We start from the raw sequence: 18,837 nt of genomic DNA, 5'->3' as shown, positions 1-18,837 counted from the left end.
GACGGCATCAAAATAAAGAAGCTAATGTTGTTGTTTTTCTTCTGACAGAGGAAATATAGGGAGGTCTGGGATAAAGACAAGCTCATCATCCACCTGCCATCTGACACCCCCACCTTTACACTGTCCAAGGCCAATGCTGTTGCTATCAGCAACGTAAGTTTGTATTATTGCAAGCACTGCTCCAATTGCGTCCATGACTGTAAATGAATATCTTATTTGTCGAAATGTATTTATCTAATCCTGTTTCTTGTACTGTGCAGAAACTGTACACAAAGGCATGGGATGACCAAAAGGCCAAAGGTTACCATATCAAGGAGGATGCTATCTCTGTGCTAAAGGCCAGAGCTTCCAGAGATATCATCAGCGATGTAAGGGAAAAAAATTGCATGTTAATAATTTGTCTACTTGTTGAATTGCTGAATTTTCATAAATTTTTTACCTCTTCTCTTTCAGTACAAGTACAAAGCAGGATACCGTAAGCAGGTCGGTCATCACATTGGTGCCCGTAACGTCGAGGAAGACCCTCTCATCATGCTGGCTCTGAACTCAGCCAAGATTGCCAGTGATGCTCTATACAAGAAGGACTTCAACAAGTCCAAGACCAAGTTCCACCTTCCAGTGGACATGCTGAACCTTGAGCTGGCCAAGAAATGCCAGATCCAAGTCAATGATTTCAACTACAGAACTCATCTGCATCAGTGGACTTGTCTGCCAGATTCTAATGATGTAGTGCAAGCCAGAAAGGCCTACGATCTCCAGAGCGACGTAGGTTTACGTTGGTGCTCATGGATAGTATTCATTCACATACACTATTGTATCTGTAGATTACATGCCTTGTAAAAAGATGGCTAACTTTGCCTGCTTTGTTTCCTCAGGCTGTGTACAAAGCTGATTTGGAGTGGTTACGGGGATGTGGATGGATACCACATGAGTGTGTGGACGTTGTAAAGGTGAAGAATGCACAGAAGGTCCTGGCTGACGTAAGTTTGACACCCGACAAACCTCACACTACCACACACACTTGAAAATATTAGAAAAACTTAGCAAATGTCTAAATTATTTTTCTTACACATCTTTCTTGCTGTTTTTTAGAGAGGTTACCGCGTAAAGTTGGATGAACAGAAATACACAGTTCCAACTGACAGAGTTGACTTGGTCTGTGCCAAGAATGCTGCTGAGGTCCTGAATGAGGTGAGCATGATCTTCTGTTATCAAGATGCTGTTTGGATGTTGTATGTTCCTTCCTCAGGTGAACCACTTGACAGGATAGAGTAAATTTTAGTTGTTATCAGTAGCTCAGTTTTGTTCTCTCTTTCTGTTTAGGCTAAATATCGCGAGGTCTGGCACCGGGAGAAGACCAATTACACACTGACCGACACTCCAACTCTTGCCACAGCCAGGGAGGTGGCTAAGAACATTCACCCGGTAAGACTGGCTCCTAATGGGTGGTATTTGCTGCATATTTAAATTCAAAAATATTTTGTCAGTTTTATCCTTTCTTAGTATGAGTTAGACATCTGATATATTATGATAAACCTGTAACAACTATCTTCTTCTCCTATAGAAACTGTACACCAAAGACTGGGACAAAGTCAAAGCTACAGGATACTTTATGCCTGGAGATGCTGTGCCAATTAAACAATGCATCCTTACAAGTAAAGTGCAAAGTCAGGTAAGTAGCAGGACAAACTTGCATCTGTTTTTGTAATAATAATAAGACGATCTAATACAGTTAATTTTTAGTTATTTTTATTTAACAAAACAGTATGGAGATATTTGTTTTTGTCTGTTCTGTAGCATAAGTACCTGGAGTCATACCGCAAGCAGGTTGGCCATCACATTGGTGCCCGCAACGTTGAGGAAGACCCTCTGATTATGTTGGCTCTGAACTCAGCCAAGATTGCCAGTGACGCTCTGTACAAGAAGGACTTCAACAAGTCCAAGACCAAGTTCAACCTGCCAGTGGACATGCTGCAGTTTGAGCTGGCCAAGAAATGCCAGAAGCAAGTCAATGATGACCTCTATAGAACTCGCCTGCACCAGTGGACTTGTTTACCAGACCAGAATGATGTAATCCAGGCTCGCAAAGCCTATGATCTGCAAAGCAGTGTGAGCAAACAAACAAGGACTTAATTATCACATTCACACAATAAACTGGTAGAAACTTCTGCCATAATTTTGTAACTAATATCTATCTTGGTTTCTGTGTACAGGTCGTGTATAAGGCTGACCTGGAATGGCTTCGGGGCTGCGGCTGGGTGGCAGCCGACTCTGTTGACCACGTCAAGGTCAAGAAGGCCCAGGAGATTCTCAATGATGTGCGTTTACTGTACTGCATTCTCTCATTGGATTTTGTAGTTTCTTTTACCATATTTTGCTAATTTTGGTATCAACACACTGTGTCCTACCTTGATACTGTAATTTTATTCACAGAGATTCTACAAAAAGGGTGCCAAAGAAGCCTTCGCAAACTTCACCCTGATTGTGGACCGCCCTGAGATCCTTTTGGCTAAGACTAATGCTGCCAACCTCAGTGATGTATGTACAATCTAACATTTACAAAGGCTGACCTTTAAAAAACATGCTAATAAGCAATAATCAAATCTAAACTCTGTTATTTTCTTTTTATTCTAGCTGAAGTACAAAGAGACTTTCAATGCAGAAAAGGGTCATTACATTGGTTCAGAAGATACTCCTCAGCTGGCCCACAGCAGGGAGGCGGCTAAGATCATCAGTGAGGTGAAGTAAAATAATTAACTGATTAATACTTGTTTTTCATTGCATATCATACATTCTTCTTAACCTCTGTCCCTACTTTGTACAATTTCAGAAACTTTACAAATTTGATTGGGACAAGACTAAGGCTACAAGCTACCAGCTGAACCATCAATACATCCCACTGTTGAGTGGCAAGAAGGGCAGGGAGATTGCTAGTGATGTGAGTGTCTTACACTTTGCACATATGGCATCAGATGTTTTTTTCTTACCATATGTAAACAAAACTAAGACATTCATAATTTTGGATTGAACTAGGTCAAGTACCATGAACATCATGAGAAGGCTAAGGGTCACTACATGGCTGGAACCCTTGTGGACTTCCCTGAGGTGGTGCGCTGTGGACAGCAAGAGAAGAACAAGGGACTGGTGAGATATTGATAAAAGCTTTCCACATTATTCAACAGTATTAACACATTAAAATGCTTGATTGTTAATAAAATACTTTAAACAGATGCTATCAATGCTGCAAAATACCTAGAATTATAGTCAATGTTAACAAATAATACTTTTAAAGTCTGGATGTAAGAGAATGATAATTTGCAGTAAAAGTCATGTTTACTTGCAAAGAGCAGAGGCTGCAGACTGGAATACTAAGGAAGGTCATTGCACTAATTTTGCTGATTTTTGACGATTTGCATTGCTTTTATGATGAAGATTAAGATTTATAATCCTCTCTTCATGAACTTTATTTCCTCTTGATCCGTTTCATTTTGTTAATCGTTAGCTTTCTATAATTTAAATGTCTTCTACAGAGACTGTACCAGAAGGACTATCATCAGAGCAAGACCAAGTGCCACCTCCCACCCGACATCATTGCTAACCAGGTTGCTAAGCGTTGCCAGGACATGCTGAGCGATGTCCTCTACCGCACCTACCTGCACCAGTGGACCTGCCATCCTGACCAGGAGGACGCCATTCGTGCCCGCAAGACTAATGAGATCCTCAGTGATGTAGGTCCCTTTTCTGTTCACATTCTGCTCCAGGCAATCGATTGAACAAACTCCACTTACCTGCTTTGAAATTTGAAGTAATGTACTCAGTTCGACTAGCTTTACATATGTGACATTTGGTTGGTTTCTGTTTTGTAGAGGTTTTTCCTATTTAAGGCCTTTAAAAAATTACAGCTGTTGTAAGAGCAATTCAAAATTCAAGACTAAAGATTTCTTTATATGTCATTTCTCTGTACATCTGTGCACATAAAAAAAACTAAATGTCATTTCCCCCCAGTACCACAGATAAGAAAACAATCAAGAGTAGGTTAAATAATTAGAGGAACAAATATAATAACTAGAGATTGCTAAAAGACAAATAACATTAAAACATGAAAATATAATAGTGGAGGAAGAGCTTAAGCATAATATGTTAAAGTGCTATGCAGGTCTGCCCAGAGGCAGCACAGTATGTTATGGTGCTATAGAAAATACAGATTCATCCAAAATTATTTTTTACATCCTAAAGTTGCTGTCATTGGCTGAGAATGTTTTTGTCAATACAGTTTTTATGACGAGCAAATCTTTACCAAGACAAAAGTTCATTATCAGTTTAGCATACAATATGTGCAGTAACAGATTAATCTGTCTTTTAGCAAGATGTTATACAAAATTAAAATGTTTTCTTCATTACTGGAAATGTAATTTTAGTTTTTTTTACTGTTATCATTTGATAGGTGTTCTACAAGGATGACCTGAACTGGATGAAGGGTATCGGTTGCTATGCCTGGGACACACCAGAGATTGTGCGTGCCAAGAAATCCTACGAGCTACAGAGTGATGTGAGTAACAACATTAAAGATCACAGAAATGTTATACATGATGCATTGTTTATTGAAGGTTAATTTATTAAATTTACCTGTGTTTATGTTCCCATGTAGCTCAAATACAGAGTTGAAGCCAAGAAAGAGTTCAGCAACTTCTCCATTGTGACAGACACTCCAGTTTATGTGACTGCTGTCCTGGGCCACACTTGGGCCAGTGATGTGAGTCATCTGCATTTTCAAAAGAACTGAGATAGTGTTAACGTTTAAAAACAGTTACTGAGTGCATTAATTAAACAATTCTCTTTGACAGCTCAATTACAGGGAGGCATATCATAAGGATAAGCACATGTACACCACCGTTCTGGACACCTACGATTACGCCAGATGCCACAACTTCAAATACTTCTTCAGCAACGTACGTTAAAATAAATATTGCTTTATTTAAGTGAGTGACAAGATTTGTGAAAGGCATTTTTGTACCCCACAACATGTTAATGATAATATTTTGGCTTTTCAGAAAAACTACACTGCTGCCTGGGACAAGATCAAAGCAAAGAGCTACCAGATTCCACATGACTCTCATGCATTGCAGCACGCTAAATACCAAAAAACTGTTCTCAGTGGTGTAAGTTCAAGACTTCTGTTCATTTTATTCCATGTTTTTACTCTGCTGAAGTTTTTTTCAAATAAGTTTGATTCATGTGTTTTAAGAAACAAGATGAATCCTCTTGCTCCTTCAGGTGAAGTACAAGGAGGATTATGAGAAGTTCAAATCCCTCTACAGTCTTCCCAAGTCGCTTGAGGACGATCCTGCCACTGCTCGTTGTGTCAAAGCTGGAAAGCTGGTCCTTGATGTAAGTTAAATATGTTTTACTATTTCATTTTCCACATAAAAGCATTTCTTCTCATGGGAAATACAGAGGTTGCACTGTAGCATGCATTGGATTTATTGTGCATACATGATGCGAAAACTGAAAGAACATCTGTTGTCCATCTTTACAGCGTCTGTACAGGGAAAACTATGAAAAGACCAAAGCCAAGAACCACATCCCTCCTGACATGCTGGAGATCCTGTCTGCACGTAACACCCAGTCCACCGTCAGTGGTATCAACTACCGCAAGTATCTGCACCAGTGGATCTGCTTGCCTGACATGCAGGTGTACGTCCAAGCTCGCAAAGTCAATGAGCAGCTCAGCGATGTGAGTAATGCTCTTCACCTACATATTCTGTCACTGTGTAAATACAGTAGCTGCAGATACAAAGCTAAAGCAACATTTATCCTTATATTTTGTCAGCTTTGTTATGTTTAAAAATCTCATATTGATGCATTTATTATTTTTTATGTTACACAGAGTGAGATCATTTCATATTCTAAAAGAAAGACTTATGCTTTATCTGCAATATAACAAGTGTATTTTTTAATGAAACTGAGGAAAGTCAGACTGTCTTAATGTGTTTTTTTCTTCTATCTCATAAAATATCCATACTTTTTCATGCCCTAAAAGTAAAGCAATCATGTTTCAACCATTTCTAACATAAACACCAAAATCAATTGGCTTGTGTGACTTCTCCCCAGATCTTCTACAAGGACGATCTGAACTGGCTGAAGGGTATTGGCTGCTATGCCTGGGACACACCAGAGATCCTGCGTGTCAAGCATGCTGGTAACCTCCAGAGTGAGGTTAGTCCCCTGAACATATTCCTCTCCACCTTTTTTAGCATTTTGGTTCATACATTCTGTTCTTTATGCACATTTTCTTCATATTCATATTTACAAGCAATGCTGTCTGCCTTGTTTTTATTTCAGTTCAAGTACAGAGCCAAAGGTATCGAGGCTTTCAAGGAGTATTCTGTGGTGACAGACACTCCAGTGTATGAGACAGCCAAGCAGAACGCTCAGAACCTCAGTGATGTAAGTGTATTCATTTCTGCCTGTATTGCCTCATTATTATTTATAACCTTTCACAAAGAAAATGAACACCATACATGTCATCTTTTTTCTTCTGTTTTCCAGCTTCATTACCGCTATGACTACAACGCCAATGTCAAGGGCACCAGCACTTCTCCTGCTGTTACCATTGAAACCGAAAGAGCCCGCCTTGCCAACTACATCCAGAGTGATGTAAGATAACATTCCTTAGCATTCAGTGTACTTGTTTAGAAATTTCTGCCATACATATATACGGTATCGATGTTGTAAAAAAAACAAATCAAGTAGCATCACAATGTGTTATTTATGCTTCACTGATTTCCAAACTATGGATTTATGTCTTTATCACGTGGCACAGGTGTAATATGTCATGAATAAAATTTTTAGAGGGATTACAGAATAGCATTTTTTTTAGTTGTAGTGAGAATTTGCTACAACACAGTACTCAAATTCTGCAGCAAATGATTTTTGAAAAAGTAATCTTGCATTGTCTAAAAATGACAATAATCTAAAAGTTTTTGATGATTCAAATTCCTGCTTGTCACTTTGTGACTAGTTTTTTAACAATTATTTTTATATAGGCATGGCAGTGATTAAAAAATATATTCCAAATTGCATAAAAGTCAAATATGAGGAAAAATCTGTCTAAAACTGAGCTGCGTTACAGTATATTCATAAAGAATCTCAATCTGTTTTTTACGAGTGACTGTTTGACCTAATTTTGTTCATTCCATAAGTTTATTACTGTATATCTTTTGGTTTATATGTTTCTCGAGCTGTGAAGCCCATCATCTTACTCTGTTCCATTGGCTTCTCTCAGAACTGGTACAAGGAGGCCAACAAGCAGAACATGCCCACCGGTTACTCGCTGCCCAGTGACACCCCGCTCATCAAGCAGGTTAAGCTGAACAGTGTTGTTGCCAGCAACGTAAGTCATTCACGGTCTTAAATCCTCAAAATATGCTATTCTTGGGACAGCAATTGTTACTGAATCACATTTTATTGCTTTTTTGTGTAGGTGAAATACAAGGAGGCCTATGAGATGATGAAGGCTAAGGCCTACACTCTTCATCCAGAGGGTGTCCACTTTGTCAATATCAGGAACGCTAACAAGATCACCAATGAGGTAAGAAATCACACTGATATTAGTGCTAATGAAGATTTACATTAACTTGTGATGCTTTTACTGGCTACAACAATCTCATATATCTTCGCCAGCGTCTGTATCGTGAGGACTACCAGAAACAAAAGGACAAGATCCACACAACCTATGACACCCCTGATATCAGACAAGTCAAGATGAACCAGGAGCACCTCAGTGATGTACGGAACAATTTACGCACTATTTATGTCCTTCATGTTCCTATTTTTCTTTATACTGCTTCACGAAGTTAAAAACTGTGCTATTTATCCCACTTTTTGATTTCCTTCTTATCCTAGTTGTGGTACAAAGAGAAATACAACAACACCAAGGGCCAGCTGATTTCTATGCCCATAACTCCCGAGCTCATGCACTGCTACCACGTCAATGAGATCACCAGCGACGTATGGGGAAAAGATACACAACTTTGAAGAAAATCTCCACAACTTCTTTTTGTTAAAAAATGTCAGTTAAAATCATTTTGTGTTTTCAGCTGAGATACAAAGAAGATCTGATGTGGCTGAGAGGCGTCGGCTGCTTCCTGTATGACACTCCAGAGATGGTCCATGTCCGCAACATTACCAAGCAGAGGGTACAGAATATCCCTTTTTTTCTGTGTCCTTTGCTTTAATTGCATTTTGATCCAGAGGCATTTGTTCGACATGTTATATTCACTTTTATGGTGAAGGTGAACTACCCAGTGGAGGCTAAGAAGAACCTCGCTAACTTCTCCGTGGTCCTGGACACACCAGAGTATAATCGGGTGACTGAGCTGAAGACACACATGAGCGGTGTGAGTTGGTTTCTGCCATACTTCATCATTTTATACAAGTAGCTTGACAGGATTTTATCTCTAAACAAAAGTACATGTGCTATAGCTTGCAAAAAACCAATGTTGCAACAGGCTTGATTTAGCTTTTGACACGTATTTTGACTTCTGCTCCTCCTCCTTTTTGGTAGCGCATCTACAAAGCCCAGAGTAAGCAGGACATGGCTAAAGTTACCACCACTGTGGACTCTGTGGAGATTCAGAGAGCCAAGTGGGCCCAGCAGCTCACCAACAAGGCAAGCTAAAACACAGCACTGATCACTGGATGCATTATTTGCATAAATCTCTACTGGTGATGTAATCATTGTAATTTCTCTGCAGTACCTGTACACAGATCTGGCTGCTAAAGAGAGAGCTCATTTCACGCCAGAATTGGAAACTCCAGGCATTGGCCATGCCAGAAAAATGAAAGTGGTCTGCAGTGATGTAAGTCACCCCCTTTCTCATTTCTCCTTTATTTTATTTTTTTTTTTTTGCTGGTTTAGGTTCAGATTAAAATAATAGCTTGTATTTTTATTGAGAATGTTTTACATAAATTCAATATTCACCATATTACTGGAATTATCTAAATTTATTCTGTAACAAGTTCCTGATCTGTTGCATAAATTATTTCTTCCCCTAGAACAAATACAAAGAGCAATATGAGAAGATGAAGCACAGGTACACCGCCATTGCCGACACACCTCACCTGATCCGTGCCAAAAAAGCCTACCTACAGTCAAGTGATGTGAGTATGTTCATTGAATAATCACTAAACCAGTTTGAGGCTATGTAATGCCATTTTAGGACTTTAAATGGAATATTGGTATTACCTGATCACTGTTGCTCAACAGATTTTGAAGCTGTATTCTAGAAATTGACTACTTTTAAAGAATTTCATTAGCTTATGGTGAATTTGTGTTGCCTTTAATAATCTTTTTGCTTGTTTAATTTCAACTTTTTAGCTTTTATTTCTTTACAAGCCAGTGCAAAAATGTGACTTTTTGCCTTTAAATAATTATGACTAATAGGAATAAGATACTATAAATTCAGCTGCTTGTGTTTGAGTTTGACAAACATCTGAAATATTTTGTATTTCATGTCTTCAGCTGCGCTATAAGGAAACCTTTGAGCTTTCCAAGGGCCACTACCGTACAGTCAAGGATGCTCTGGACATCATCTACCACCGCAGAGTGACTGATGACATCAGCGAGGTCAGCAGTCGCTCATCTTTACACTTAACTTATACACAATTTTCATTTGAGCTTTTTTCTCTCTCTTACCATTTCTCTCTGCCTCTGTTTACCTCAGGTTAAATACAGGGAGAAGTATATTAACAGTCTGGGTACATGGAAGTCCATCCCTGACCGTCCTGAGTTGTTCTTCAGCAGAATTGTCAACGATAACGTCAGCAACGTGAGTACTCATAACTTCAATTATTATTATTATTTTCAAATCTTAACAGTAGATAGAAGGATGTGCAATATCATAAATAATTTTATATCATGTCAGCTAAATCCCTTTTTCTTTAATAGGGCTGGCCCGAATAGTGGTTTCTGGTCTGCGGATATTCGGGCCCTATTAAAGATGAACATCCGAATATTCGTTCTGTCCCTTTAACACCCCACCACCACCCCCACCACCCCCTTTAACGGGGGTGGGTGGGGTGGGGGAGACGGCCCGAATATTTGGATCCATTCGTCTGGTCTCGAGGGGCAAGGGGCGAATATTCGGATACCAAAATTAATATCCCGATACCGCCGTAGCAAACGAATATTCGGAATATTCGGGTCCAGCCTTACTCTTTAATAATCTCAGTGGGCAAGTTCACAGTGTTACAGCAGCAAAATGGGCCGTCCAAATGTGTAGGAAACATCAGCAGAAAGTAGGAATAAACAAGAAATGTACATACTGATTCTTCATACATGTTACTTAGTTATACCTCTGGATGTCGAAGAAATACCATTGCTCATATTTCTACAATTCTACAATTTTATTTAGCAGACACTTTTATCCAAAGAGGTGTACATCTGAGAATAGATACAACACAAGCAAGGATCTAGTTAGGCGAAAACAACCTGGATAAGTGCCATAAAACAAGTTCAAGAGTCATAATAGGACTGTTTTTTTTTTTTTTGTCAGTGCAATGGTGTTCAATGAAAAGCTGAGTTTTTAGGATTTTCTTCAAGACTGAGAGAGACTCTGCAGATTGAATAGAGTTTGGCAACTCGTTCCACCAGCGGGGAACCACAGAAGAGAAGAGTCCAGCTATCGACCAACCCTGTTGTGGTAGTTGTATCAACCGCCTTTTGTTGGCCGAGCGTAGTGAGCAGTTTTCATTGTAGTTTTGAATGCAAGTGTTAGAGTTTTGAATTTTATCCTGGCAGCAACTGGAAGCCAGTGAAGCGATCTAAACATCGGTGTAACGTGCTGTTTTTGGCTGGTTGAAAACCAGATGTGCTGCTGCATTCTGGATCATCTGCAGAGGTTTGACTGTGCATGCGAGGAGACCTGCCAGTAAGAAGTTACAGTAGTCGATCTTTGATATTACGAGGGCCTGGACCAGGAGTTGTAGTGCATGTTTGGACAGGAAGGGTCTGATTTTCCTGATGTTGTACAGGATGGACCGACATGACCGGGCAACAGAGGCCACATGGTTACTTGGTTATCTATCATGACACCCAGGTTTCTGGCAGATGTTGTGGATTTGAGTTTGGTTGATTCAAGCTGGATGTTGATTTCTTGTTGAATAGAGAGACTGGCTGGGATGACAAGGAGCTTGGAGGGGTTAAGTTGAAAGTGGCATTTTTTCATCCATGCCAAGATATCTGCAAGACATGATGAGATTGGGCAGAGACCTTATGGTCAAAAGAGCTGAGTATCATCAGCATAGCAATGATATGAGAAACCATGGATTAGTGCATCAAATGAAGTTGTATATATTGAGAAGAGGAGGGGACCGAGCACTGACCCTTGAGGAGCCCCTGTGGATAGACTTTGCAGCTCAGACACTTTTCCCCTCCAAGATACTCTGAAGTATCTCACTGAGAGGTAGGACATGAACCAGCGGAGGACTGATCCTGAGATGCCAAGCTCAGTGAGTGTGGAGAGGAGTATTTGGTGGATAACCATGTGAAAAGCAGCTGACAGATCTAATAGCAGTAGAGTTGAAAACTGTCCAGCAGCTCTAGCAGAACACAGTGATTCTGTTACTAATAGGAGTGCAGTCTCAGTGGAGTAACTGTGTTTAAAACCAGACTGATTTGGGTCATATAGGTTGTTTTTCAAGAGGAAAGCAGAGACTTGGTTGAAGATAGTTCACTCAAGTATTTTAAGCAGGAAGGGTAGGAGCGAAACTGGTCTGTAGTTTTCAACCTGGGCTGGATTGAGTGTAGGGTTTTTGAGCATTGAAGTGACTTGAACCTGCTTAAATGCAGCAGGGAAAACACCCGTAGCAAGTGAGGAGTTGATGGTGTGTGTTACTGCAGGGTTAAGTGCTGGGGAAATGGTTTGTAAGAGGTCGGATGTTATTGGGTCCAGTGGACAGGTAGTGGGACGAGAGTCGAGCAGTAGTTTAGAGATTTCCTCCTCATTTAGAGGGGAGAATGAGGAGAGTGTGGCTTTGTAAGCTGGCAGGTGGACGGTGAGTTGGTCAGGCGCAGAGAACGGCTTAGTGATTGCAAAGACTTTGTCCGTGAAAAATGAGGCAAGCATGTCTGCAGTGAGCAGAGTAGATGGTGGGGGAGGAGGTGGGAGGAGGAGCAAGTTAAAAGCCGAGAATATTTTTTGAGCATCTGATGTGCCACAGATCTTGTTCAGATAGTACTTGGTCTTAATACTTTTTAAGCTGGAGGATATTATTATTAGTCTTTTTGATAGTCACTGAGGTCAGTGGACTCTCTGGATTTGCATCATTTTTTCTCTCTGCCGCTCTGAGCCCCGCCTTTTGTTTCCTGGAGACTTCAGTGAGCCATGGACAAGGGAAGGTATGAGCAAATTTTGATGTTAGAGGTCAGAGATTGTTCAAAGAGAAGGCTAGTGAGAAACAGAGAGTGTCTGTGGCCTCGTCAACTGGGAGTAAGTAGAATATGTTATGAGGAGGCATCGAGGCCAAGACCTCATCAGAAAGCTGGGAAGGTGAGTGGGACCGAAAATTGCGGCAGAAGGAAACCATTGGTGATGAAAGACAAATTTCATTGCACAGATCGTTCCAGTAGCACCGATTCTTGCAAATACTTACTTAAGAAATGCTGATATTGCACAAATTATATTTATATTGCACTGATTTTTTTCCAGAGTAGATAAATACTGATATTACACAGATTTTATTTATGTTGCACATATTCTTCCATAAGTGCAAAAATAGTGACATTGCACACATTCTTGTATTTGTAGAGAAACTGATGCTGAGTCTTTAATGTAAAAAATAATCATAATGCACAGGTTGATGTATTGATTGTGCACCAGAGTCAAATATGTGTCTATTTGTCTTTTTGTAGGTCAAGTACAAGGAGGACCTGGAGTGGCTGAGGGGTATTGGCTGCTTTGTGTGGGACACACCTGACCTGGTACAGGCTGAGAGGAACAAGCAGCTGTACAGTGAGGTGAGCTATCAATTTAGTTCATAACTTACTATTTATAATGTCTAAAAATATTGTTAAAATCCTTCTTTGTTTATTTTTTTACTAAATAAATACCACAAACTGATTGTGATATCTCAGATTTATATTACAAGTATGTTTTTTATTGAAGTGTGTGTGAGTGTTTTTTAATCTTTAATGATATGTTATTTAATTTTGATAACAGAGACTGTACAAAACCTCCTATGAGAAGAACAGAGGCAACTTCAAGTATACCTGTGACACTCCGTTCTTCCAGGCCGCCAAGAATGCCTCCATTCTCATCAATGATGTGAGTCCTTTTATTGCTTATCCAAATACAGTAATTGAAAATATGATTTAATTAAATTCCATTTGAAAAGGAGAAATTGTTAACAACATTTCTGTCTTTGTGCATCTTTATTGGACTCTCAGCGTGAAGGTAAACTAGAATGGATTCTCTGTATAATTTAGCATTATTATGGATATTTTTGGCTCTTTTTCTGTTTTTAGTGTGTCATTTTCTTCATATTAGCTTGTTTAAACTTCCTTTCTTCCCCAAGAATTATAATCACATGAGAAGGGCACTGTATTTTCTGGACATTTGTTTTTAACCACCTTGTGACATTCTGAGCAGAGGGCCTACAGATCTAGTTATGAGAAGACCAAGGATAAGTTCACCATTACGACAGATGATCCTAGATACCAGCTGGCCAGGGAGAACAGGAAGATGAGCCAGGTAAACGCCCTGGTTGTGTTGATCGACCCGCCTGTTTCGTCCGCTGCTGCCTCCAGTTCAGTCCTTCCAGACCTCTGACTCTGGTGCATGAGGTCCTGCTGATGGTGGTCGTCGCATGGCTGTAGTAGTTCTCTCAATACACAAAAAATACCTCCATTTTTTCATCTATTTTCCTTTCATCTCTTATAGGTTCATTTGAATAGCGCCACTCAAATAGCAGATGCTATTTTGAGTGAGCATGATTCTTCTTTATCTGCTCCATCGGAAAGACATATTTAGGATTATAATAATAATATTTTTCAAATTTAGCTGTACTGAAGAGGTTAATTTCTGTCACTGTGGGGCACTGATAAAGACAAACAGCTCCATCGTCGCACTTGGATCTCCGGAGTTCATCCTCCAGTCCTCCCAGTGTTACTGCTGTTTTACAATCATATCCTCAACTTTGGCATGCTGTGTGTGTTTGTTGTTGTTGTTGTTGTGTGTGGACAGGGAATGTATAAATCCAGAGCAAAGGATCTACTCCGGAGTGGCTGCAATGAGCTACTCCGCCCTGACATCCTCACAGCCCTTTACCAGTCCACTATGGGCAGTAAGGTAAACAGCCAGAGAGCAGTGAACTGTAGTGATTCTGATCCTTGTTCACAAGCAGACAAGAAAATAAGCTCTTATGTAGAATTAAATCATAATTAGAGGTTATTTTCTTCCTCCTCTTTACTGTTTTTGAACAAGATCGTATCACATCAGATACTCATGCCGTAGAAACCTTTTCCATTCATTAAATCCACTTGAAAGTGGTTTTAACTTCCATGTATTCCATGCGCTAATCTCTCAATCACTTCTTCATTCGCTTCCTTTCATGATTCATTGATTACTGAAACTGTAACTCATCTTGAAATGCAGTGAATTATTTGCCCAATTGCATACAGATATATCTAGTGTCAGAAATGCAGGAAATTGCAAGAACTGACCCCATTTACCCAGCTAGACATTTCTTAAAGCCTAAAAGAAGATTTTAATTGTCGTTAGTTTGTTTTGAGAGAAATTTGGTTTATTTCGCAGCTAAATTACCAATTTTTGAGTTACTTGTATGATTTCCTCTTGTGTAAACATCGTCTTTATTGAGGCTGCACTTCTGTTATATCAGCTGCAGATTAAATATTCAGTAAATAGCAGAACACGGATTGCTGGTCTCCACGAACCACCTGGGCACTGCAGACTTTCATCACCATGTAGCGGTAACATGTGTCCTTGTCTTCATTTTCATCTGGAAAATCACTCTCTATGTTTGCATGTGTTTCATGAAGCATGTTTTTCTAATCTTTTCCATGACACCACTTCGCCCATAAGACATATGAGATCATTTATAAGTAATGATAGGTCACACACTGCATGCTAGTTCACTGTTTCTGACTTTGCTCTGATTCTGTTTGAGAACTATCCAAGAAAAACAAGAACAAAAACAAAGGATTTAAAACACATTAGCTTTATTTTGTAATAGGAGATTCTAATTACTTAAAGTTAATTGATGTTATCATCTAAATTGACTCTGAAAATGACATAATTTGATGCTAAATGTTACTTTTTTTTCTTTTACTATGCTCACCATCAGAACAAATTTGGTCCTTCAATACTCTAGTGTGTCTTTTCTAGAATTTATTCATGTCTTTTCTTGGATGTTTTTTCATATTTACTTTAGCTGTATAGATTAGAAGAAAGGCAAGCTGTCAGAATGCACATTAAAAAATTCACCACCGTGCCAAATTCATTGTGGGGAATTCTAACTTTCCTATGTTTACACGCTATCCTCCATCAGTGGAGGTACAGGGAGCAGTATGAACGTGCCAAAGACAAATTTACTTCTGTTCTGGAGACCCCCGAGTATGAGGCCCACAAACGCAGCAAGAAGATCAGTGATGTAAGTTTTGTTTTTTGTCTTACTCTGTTTTTAATAAGTCATTTATTCCTTCATGATCTCTTTATTCATTTTGGAATTTCCTCTCACTATGTGATGATGATTTTTCCTCAGATCATCTACAAGATGGAGTACAACAAGACCAAGGCTAAGGGATACACTCTGCCTTATGATACTCCACACCAAAACCACATGAAGAAAGTCAAGGAGATCACCAGCAATGTAAGTCGTGCTCTGACTGGCTGACTTTTAACACTTCTTTTTCTTTGCAGAGGCATAGGAAGCCAAAATGTGACACACATGTTTGTATTTGATGGTGTTTTTTTAATGCATCTTGCAGCTGAAGTACAAAGAGGTATATGAGAAGAGCAAGGCCCAGATCAACATGGACCCTGAGGCTCATGAGATTCGCGCTGCCAAGGAGGCCTACAGGAACATCAGCAATGTAAGCATTTTCAGTGACACTATCAGGAAATGTTCTTTTTTTTTTCTTGAGCTGAGCTCCAAATACCTGAAATTTTGATATAAAACTGATAAAAAAAATGTTCTTCGTTTAGCTTGACTACAAGAAGAAATATGAAGAAACCAAAAACAAGTGGATCTGGACTTCGGACAGACCTGATTTTGTCAACGCTGCCAAAAACACTATGCAACAGAGTGATGTGAGTATGTTTTTAATTATGCCATTTAAATTTTCTGTTTGTACAACATTCAGCAGTATTGCTCAGATTTCTCTCCTATTTCATCCCACAGGTTGAGTACAAGTATGACAAAGAGATAATGAAGGGCTGTGTGATACCTGTGGCTGATGACAAGTACACAATCCTGTACAAGAAGAACACTGAGATGGCCAGTGATGTAAGTTTTCTCCTTTTGTATTAACAACTTTATCATGTTTCTGAAGGATTATTTAGTATGTGTCAAAAACTACTATATAAATTTTCACTCCAGGTGAAGTACAAAGAGAAGTATGAAAAATCAAAGGGCCAGTACGTCCCTGTTTTGGATACTCCTCAGATTCTCCATGCCAAGGCTGTGCGTACTTTGGCATCAGAGGTAAGAACCAGACAGTGGAAAATCAGTACTTCTACACTCTTGCGTAAACCTTTAACAGGTATAGAATTTGAAAAAACAACAACATATGTAACTGCAACAATATTTCTGCTCTTTATTTTCTTTCTCAGAGCAAATACAAAGAGGCCAGTAAGAAGGTCATGCAGTCAGGCTCATTCACCACCCTGTCTGAGACTCGTGACACTGCCCACAGCAAGGAGATCAACAAGCTTGTCAGCGGGGTACAACTGTCACACGTGTTTACAAAATGAGATCTAATACTCTGAGAGTATTTTCTGTGCAGCCTGACTTGACGTTCTATTCTCTCTTAACAGAAACTGTACAAAGCCAAGTTTGAGAAGGAAAAGGGCAAGTCAGTGTATAACAACATGATTGTGCCACCTGATGTTCAGCACGCCATGGACGTGGCCAAGTCCCAGAGCAGCGTGAGTCATCTACACAGTTGTTGGAAGGGTTTCACAGCTTCTCTTGTGTATCTTTTGATGTTGGGGTCAGTTTTGGCACAAACTATCTGTATTTCTGCCCAACCCTACAGGTCGCCTATAAGAAAGATGCCAAAGCCAACCTCCACTACACCACTGTAGTCGACCGTCCTGACATCAAGAAGGCCACCCAGGCTGCCAGACTTATCAGTGAGGTAAACATCAAGTGCAAGTTTAAAACTCTTCGCAGGTTACAGATTAAAAACTACCGGCACATGTAAGTTTTTTGCTCGAAAAATATCAACCTGTACACAAACAAGGCTGCATTTTACAAACGTGTGTACACAAGCCTCATTTACAAGTTACACAGCTGTAAATGTAGACTCATCCTTTAAGTAGTAATCTCACATATTTTCATTTAAATTGTGTGTTAAATTAATTTATCATCAAATGAGGTAACACACAAGTGATTGAGCCTGTGAGGGACTGATGAAATTATGCAAGTTGGTCGTCTGTTGCAAAATTACTGCACAAAATCACAAGCCATACACAATTAGTGACATATATTTTTCCATCCAGCAGTTATCTTTCTGCTAGAGAGAGAAGGCAGAACTAACGCAACAGACTCACTCTTAAACCCACCTGTGTCTGAAGCATGTACTATTTCTTAGAATGCCCAACCCAGCTGTCTTAGGGTGAGCTAGGAAAAACAAAATAATGCAGATGGATGTGGGTTACCAGAGTGGACAGAGGTGTTTTATCACAACACAGAAGCGAGGAACTAAGGGCTGATGCTGAAATAAAAGAAATACCGAGAACCAAAAGAAGACTTCCTGTTGTAGCTAGATTAAGCCTTAATTACCTAACAACAAAAATACCAAGAAAAGCACAAAGAGAACGCAGTACTCCACCAAGGTTGCTTAGTTAGTGTATCATTTCCGACGGTTGAAATCTTGAAAACATTTTGAAGCAGAAATCATGGCACTATAGAATGTGGCCAATTAATATAGATGTACCCACAAACAAAATGACCTTGAGCTGAACACAGGTGTGTGATATGCATGTGTACATTATGTTTGGATACTGAATCGCATGACCTAAATATGTAGCGGGTGGTGGGAATTGATGGGACTCAGAAACACTCCGACAATTTAATCAATTGTTCCTTGTATCATTTCCCATGGATAAGCCCCAATAAGTCCACAACGGTTGATTTGTAGTAGGACCACAATCATGTGATCGTCAGCAGGCAGCTGACGTAGCGTTCACTTGTTGTCATAGTTACATTGATGCCATGCCGCTATCTATGAGGGGCCGTACAAGACTTAATTCATTCTCGTCCTCTCACACACATATATTTTCTCTCATACTCACATACATTCTCCTGTGACACACATACATTCTCCTTTCACATACATACATTCTCCTTTCACACACATATATTTTCACTCTCTCACACGCATACATTCTCCTTTCACACACATATATTTTCCTTGCACACACATACATTTTAATATTCACGCACACACACATTCTGCTTTCACATACATACATTTTCACTCATGCACACACATACATTCTCCTCTCACATGCATATATTGTCACACTTGCACGTACATACATTCTCCTTTCACATTCATGCATTCTCCGAAATAAATAGACATATATGTATATG

The 18,837-nt window shown here is 39.5% G+C and overlaps 1 protein-coding gene across 2 annotated transcripts in view; it reads left to right on the top strand.

The window, feature by feature from the left end:
* The window catches only part of neb (nebulin), a 71,010-nt gene that overhangs the window by 36,932 nt on the left and 15,241 nt on the right, over positions 1-18,837 (top strand). Inside the window, exons 71-116 of one of the 2 annotated variants that reach the window (XM_051958882.1) lie at positions 49-153; positions 261-368; positions 454-765; positions 876-980; positions 1,093-1,191; positions 1,324-1,425; positions 1,565-1,672; positions 1,798-2,109; positions 2,214-2,318; positions 2,434-2,538; positions 2,635-2,739; positions 2,831-2,938; positions 3,034-3,144; positions 3,531-3,728; positions 4,445-4,549; positions 4,649-4,753; positions 4,845-4,949; positions 5,052-5,159; positions 5,275-5,388; positions 5,537-5,734; positions 6,112-6,216; positions 6,343-6,447; positions 6,550-6,657; positions 7,286-7,393; positions 7,484-7,591; positions 7,684-7,788; positions 7,906-8,010; positions 8,100-8,198; positions 8,295-8,399; positions 8,567-8,671; positions 8,757-8,861; positions 9,058-9,162; positions 9,524-9,628; positions 9,726-9,830; positions 12,914-13,018; positions 13,221-13,325; positions 14,244-14,348; positions 15,568-15,669; positions 15,781-15,888; positions 16,007-16,111; positions 16,224-16,328; positions 16,420-16,524; positions 16,618-16,722; positions 16,851-16,961; positions 17,055-17,165; positions 17,276-17,377. In XM_051958882.1, coding sequence (XP_051814842.1) covers positions 49-153; positions 261-368; positions 454-765; positions 876-980; positions 1,093-1,191; positions 1,324-1,425; positions 1,565-1,672; positions 1,798-2,109; positions 2,214-2,318; positions 2,434-2,538; positions 2,635-2,739; positions 2,831-2,938; positions 3,034-3,144; positions 3,531-3,728; positions 4,445-4,549; positions 4,649-4,753; positions 4,845-4,949; positions 5,052-5,159; positions 5,275-5,388; positions 5,537-5,734; positions 6,112-6,216; positions 6,343-6,447; positions 6,550-6,657; positions 7,286-7,393; positions 7,484-7,591; positions 7,684-7,788; positions 7,906-8,010; positions 8,100-8,198; positions 8,295-8,399; positions 8,567-8,671; positions 8,757-8,861; positions 9,058-9,162; positions 9,524-9,628; positions 9,726-9,830; positions 12,914-13,018; positions 13,221-13,325; positions 14,244-14,348; positions 15,568-15,669; positions 15,781-15,888; positions 16,007-16,111; positions 16,224-16,328; positions 16,420-16,524; positions 16,618-16,722; positions 16,851-16,961; positions 17,055-17,165; positions 17,276-17,377 — 5,460 coding nt within the window. Of the gene's footprint in view, positions 1-48; positions 154-260; positions 369-453; positions 766-875; positions 981-1,092; positions 1,192-1,323; positions 1,426-1,564; positions 1,673-1,797; positions 2,110-2,213; positions 2,319-2,433; positions 2,539-2,634; positions 2,740-2,830; positions 2,939-3,033; positions 3,145-3,530; positions 3,729-4,444; positions 4,550-4,648; positions 4,754-4,844; positions 4,950-5,051; positions 5,160-5,274; positions 5,389-5,536; positions 5,735-6,111; positions 6,217-6,342; positions 6,448-6,549; positions 6,658-7,285; positions 7,394-7,483; positions 7,592-7,683; positions 7,789-7,905; positions 8,011-8,099; positions 8,199-8,294; positions 8,400-8,566; positions 8,672-8,756; positions 8,862-9,057; positions 9,163-9,523; positions 9,629-9,725; positions 9,831-12,913; positions 13,019-13,220; positions 13,326-13,447; positions 13,746-14,243; positions 14,349-15,567; positions 15,670-15,780; positions 15,889-16,006; positions 16,112-16,223; positions 16,329-16,419; positions 16,525-16,617; positions 16,723-16,850; positions 16,962-17,054; positions 17,166-17,275; positions 17,378-18,837 lie in introns of those variants that run through there. The other variant, XM_051958883.1, reaches the window with a different exon arrangement.

Source organism: Acanthochromis polyacanthus, chromosome 14, assembly GCF_021347895.1.
Source record: "Acanthochromis polyacanthus isolate Apoly-LR-REF ecotype Palm Island chromosome 14, KAUST_Apoly_ChrSc, whole genome shotgun sequence".
NCBI lineage: Eukaryota > Metazoa > Chordata > Actinopteri > Pomacentridae > Acanthochromis > Acanthochromis polyacanthus.
The sequence above is the reverse complement of the archived record's forward strand: the minus strand, read 5'-3'. Positions and strand labels throughout refer to the sequence as shown.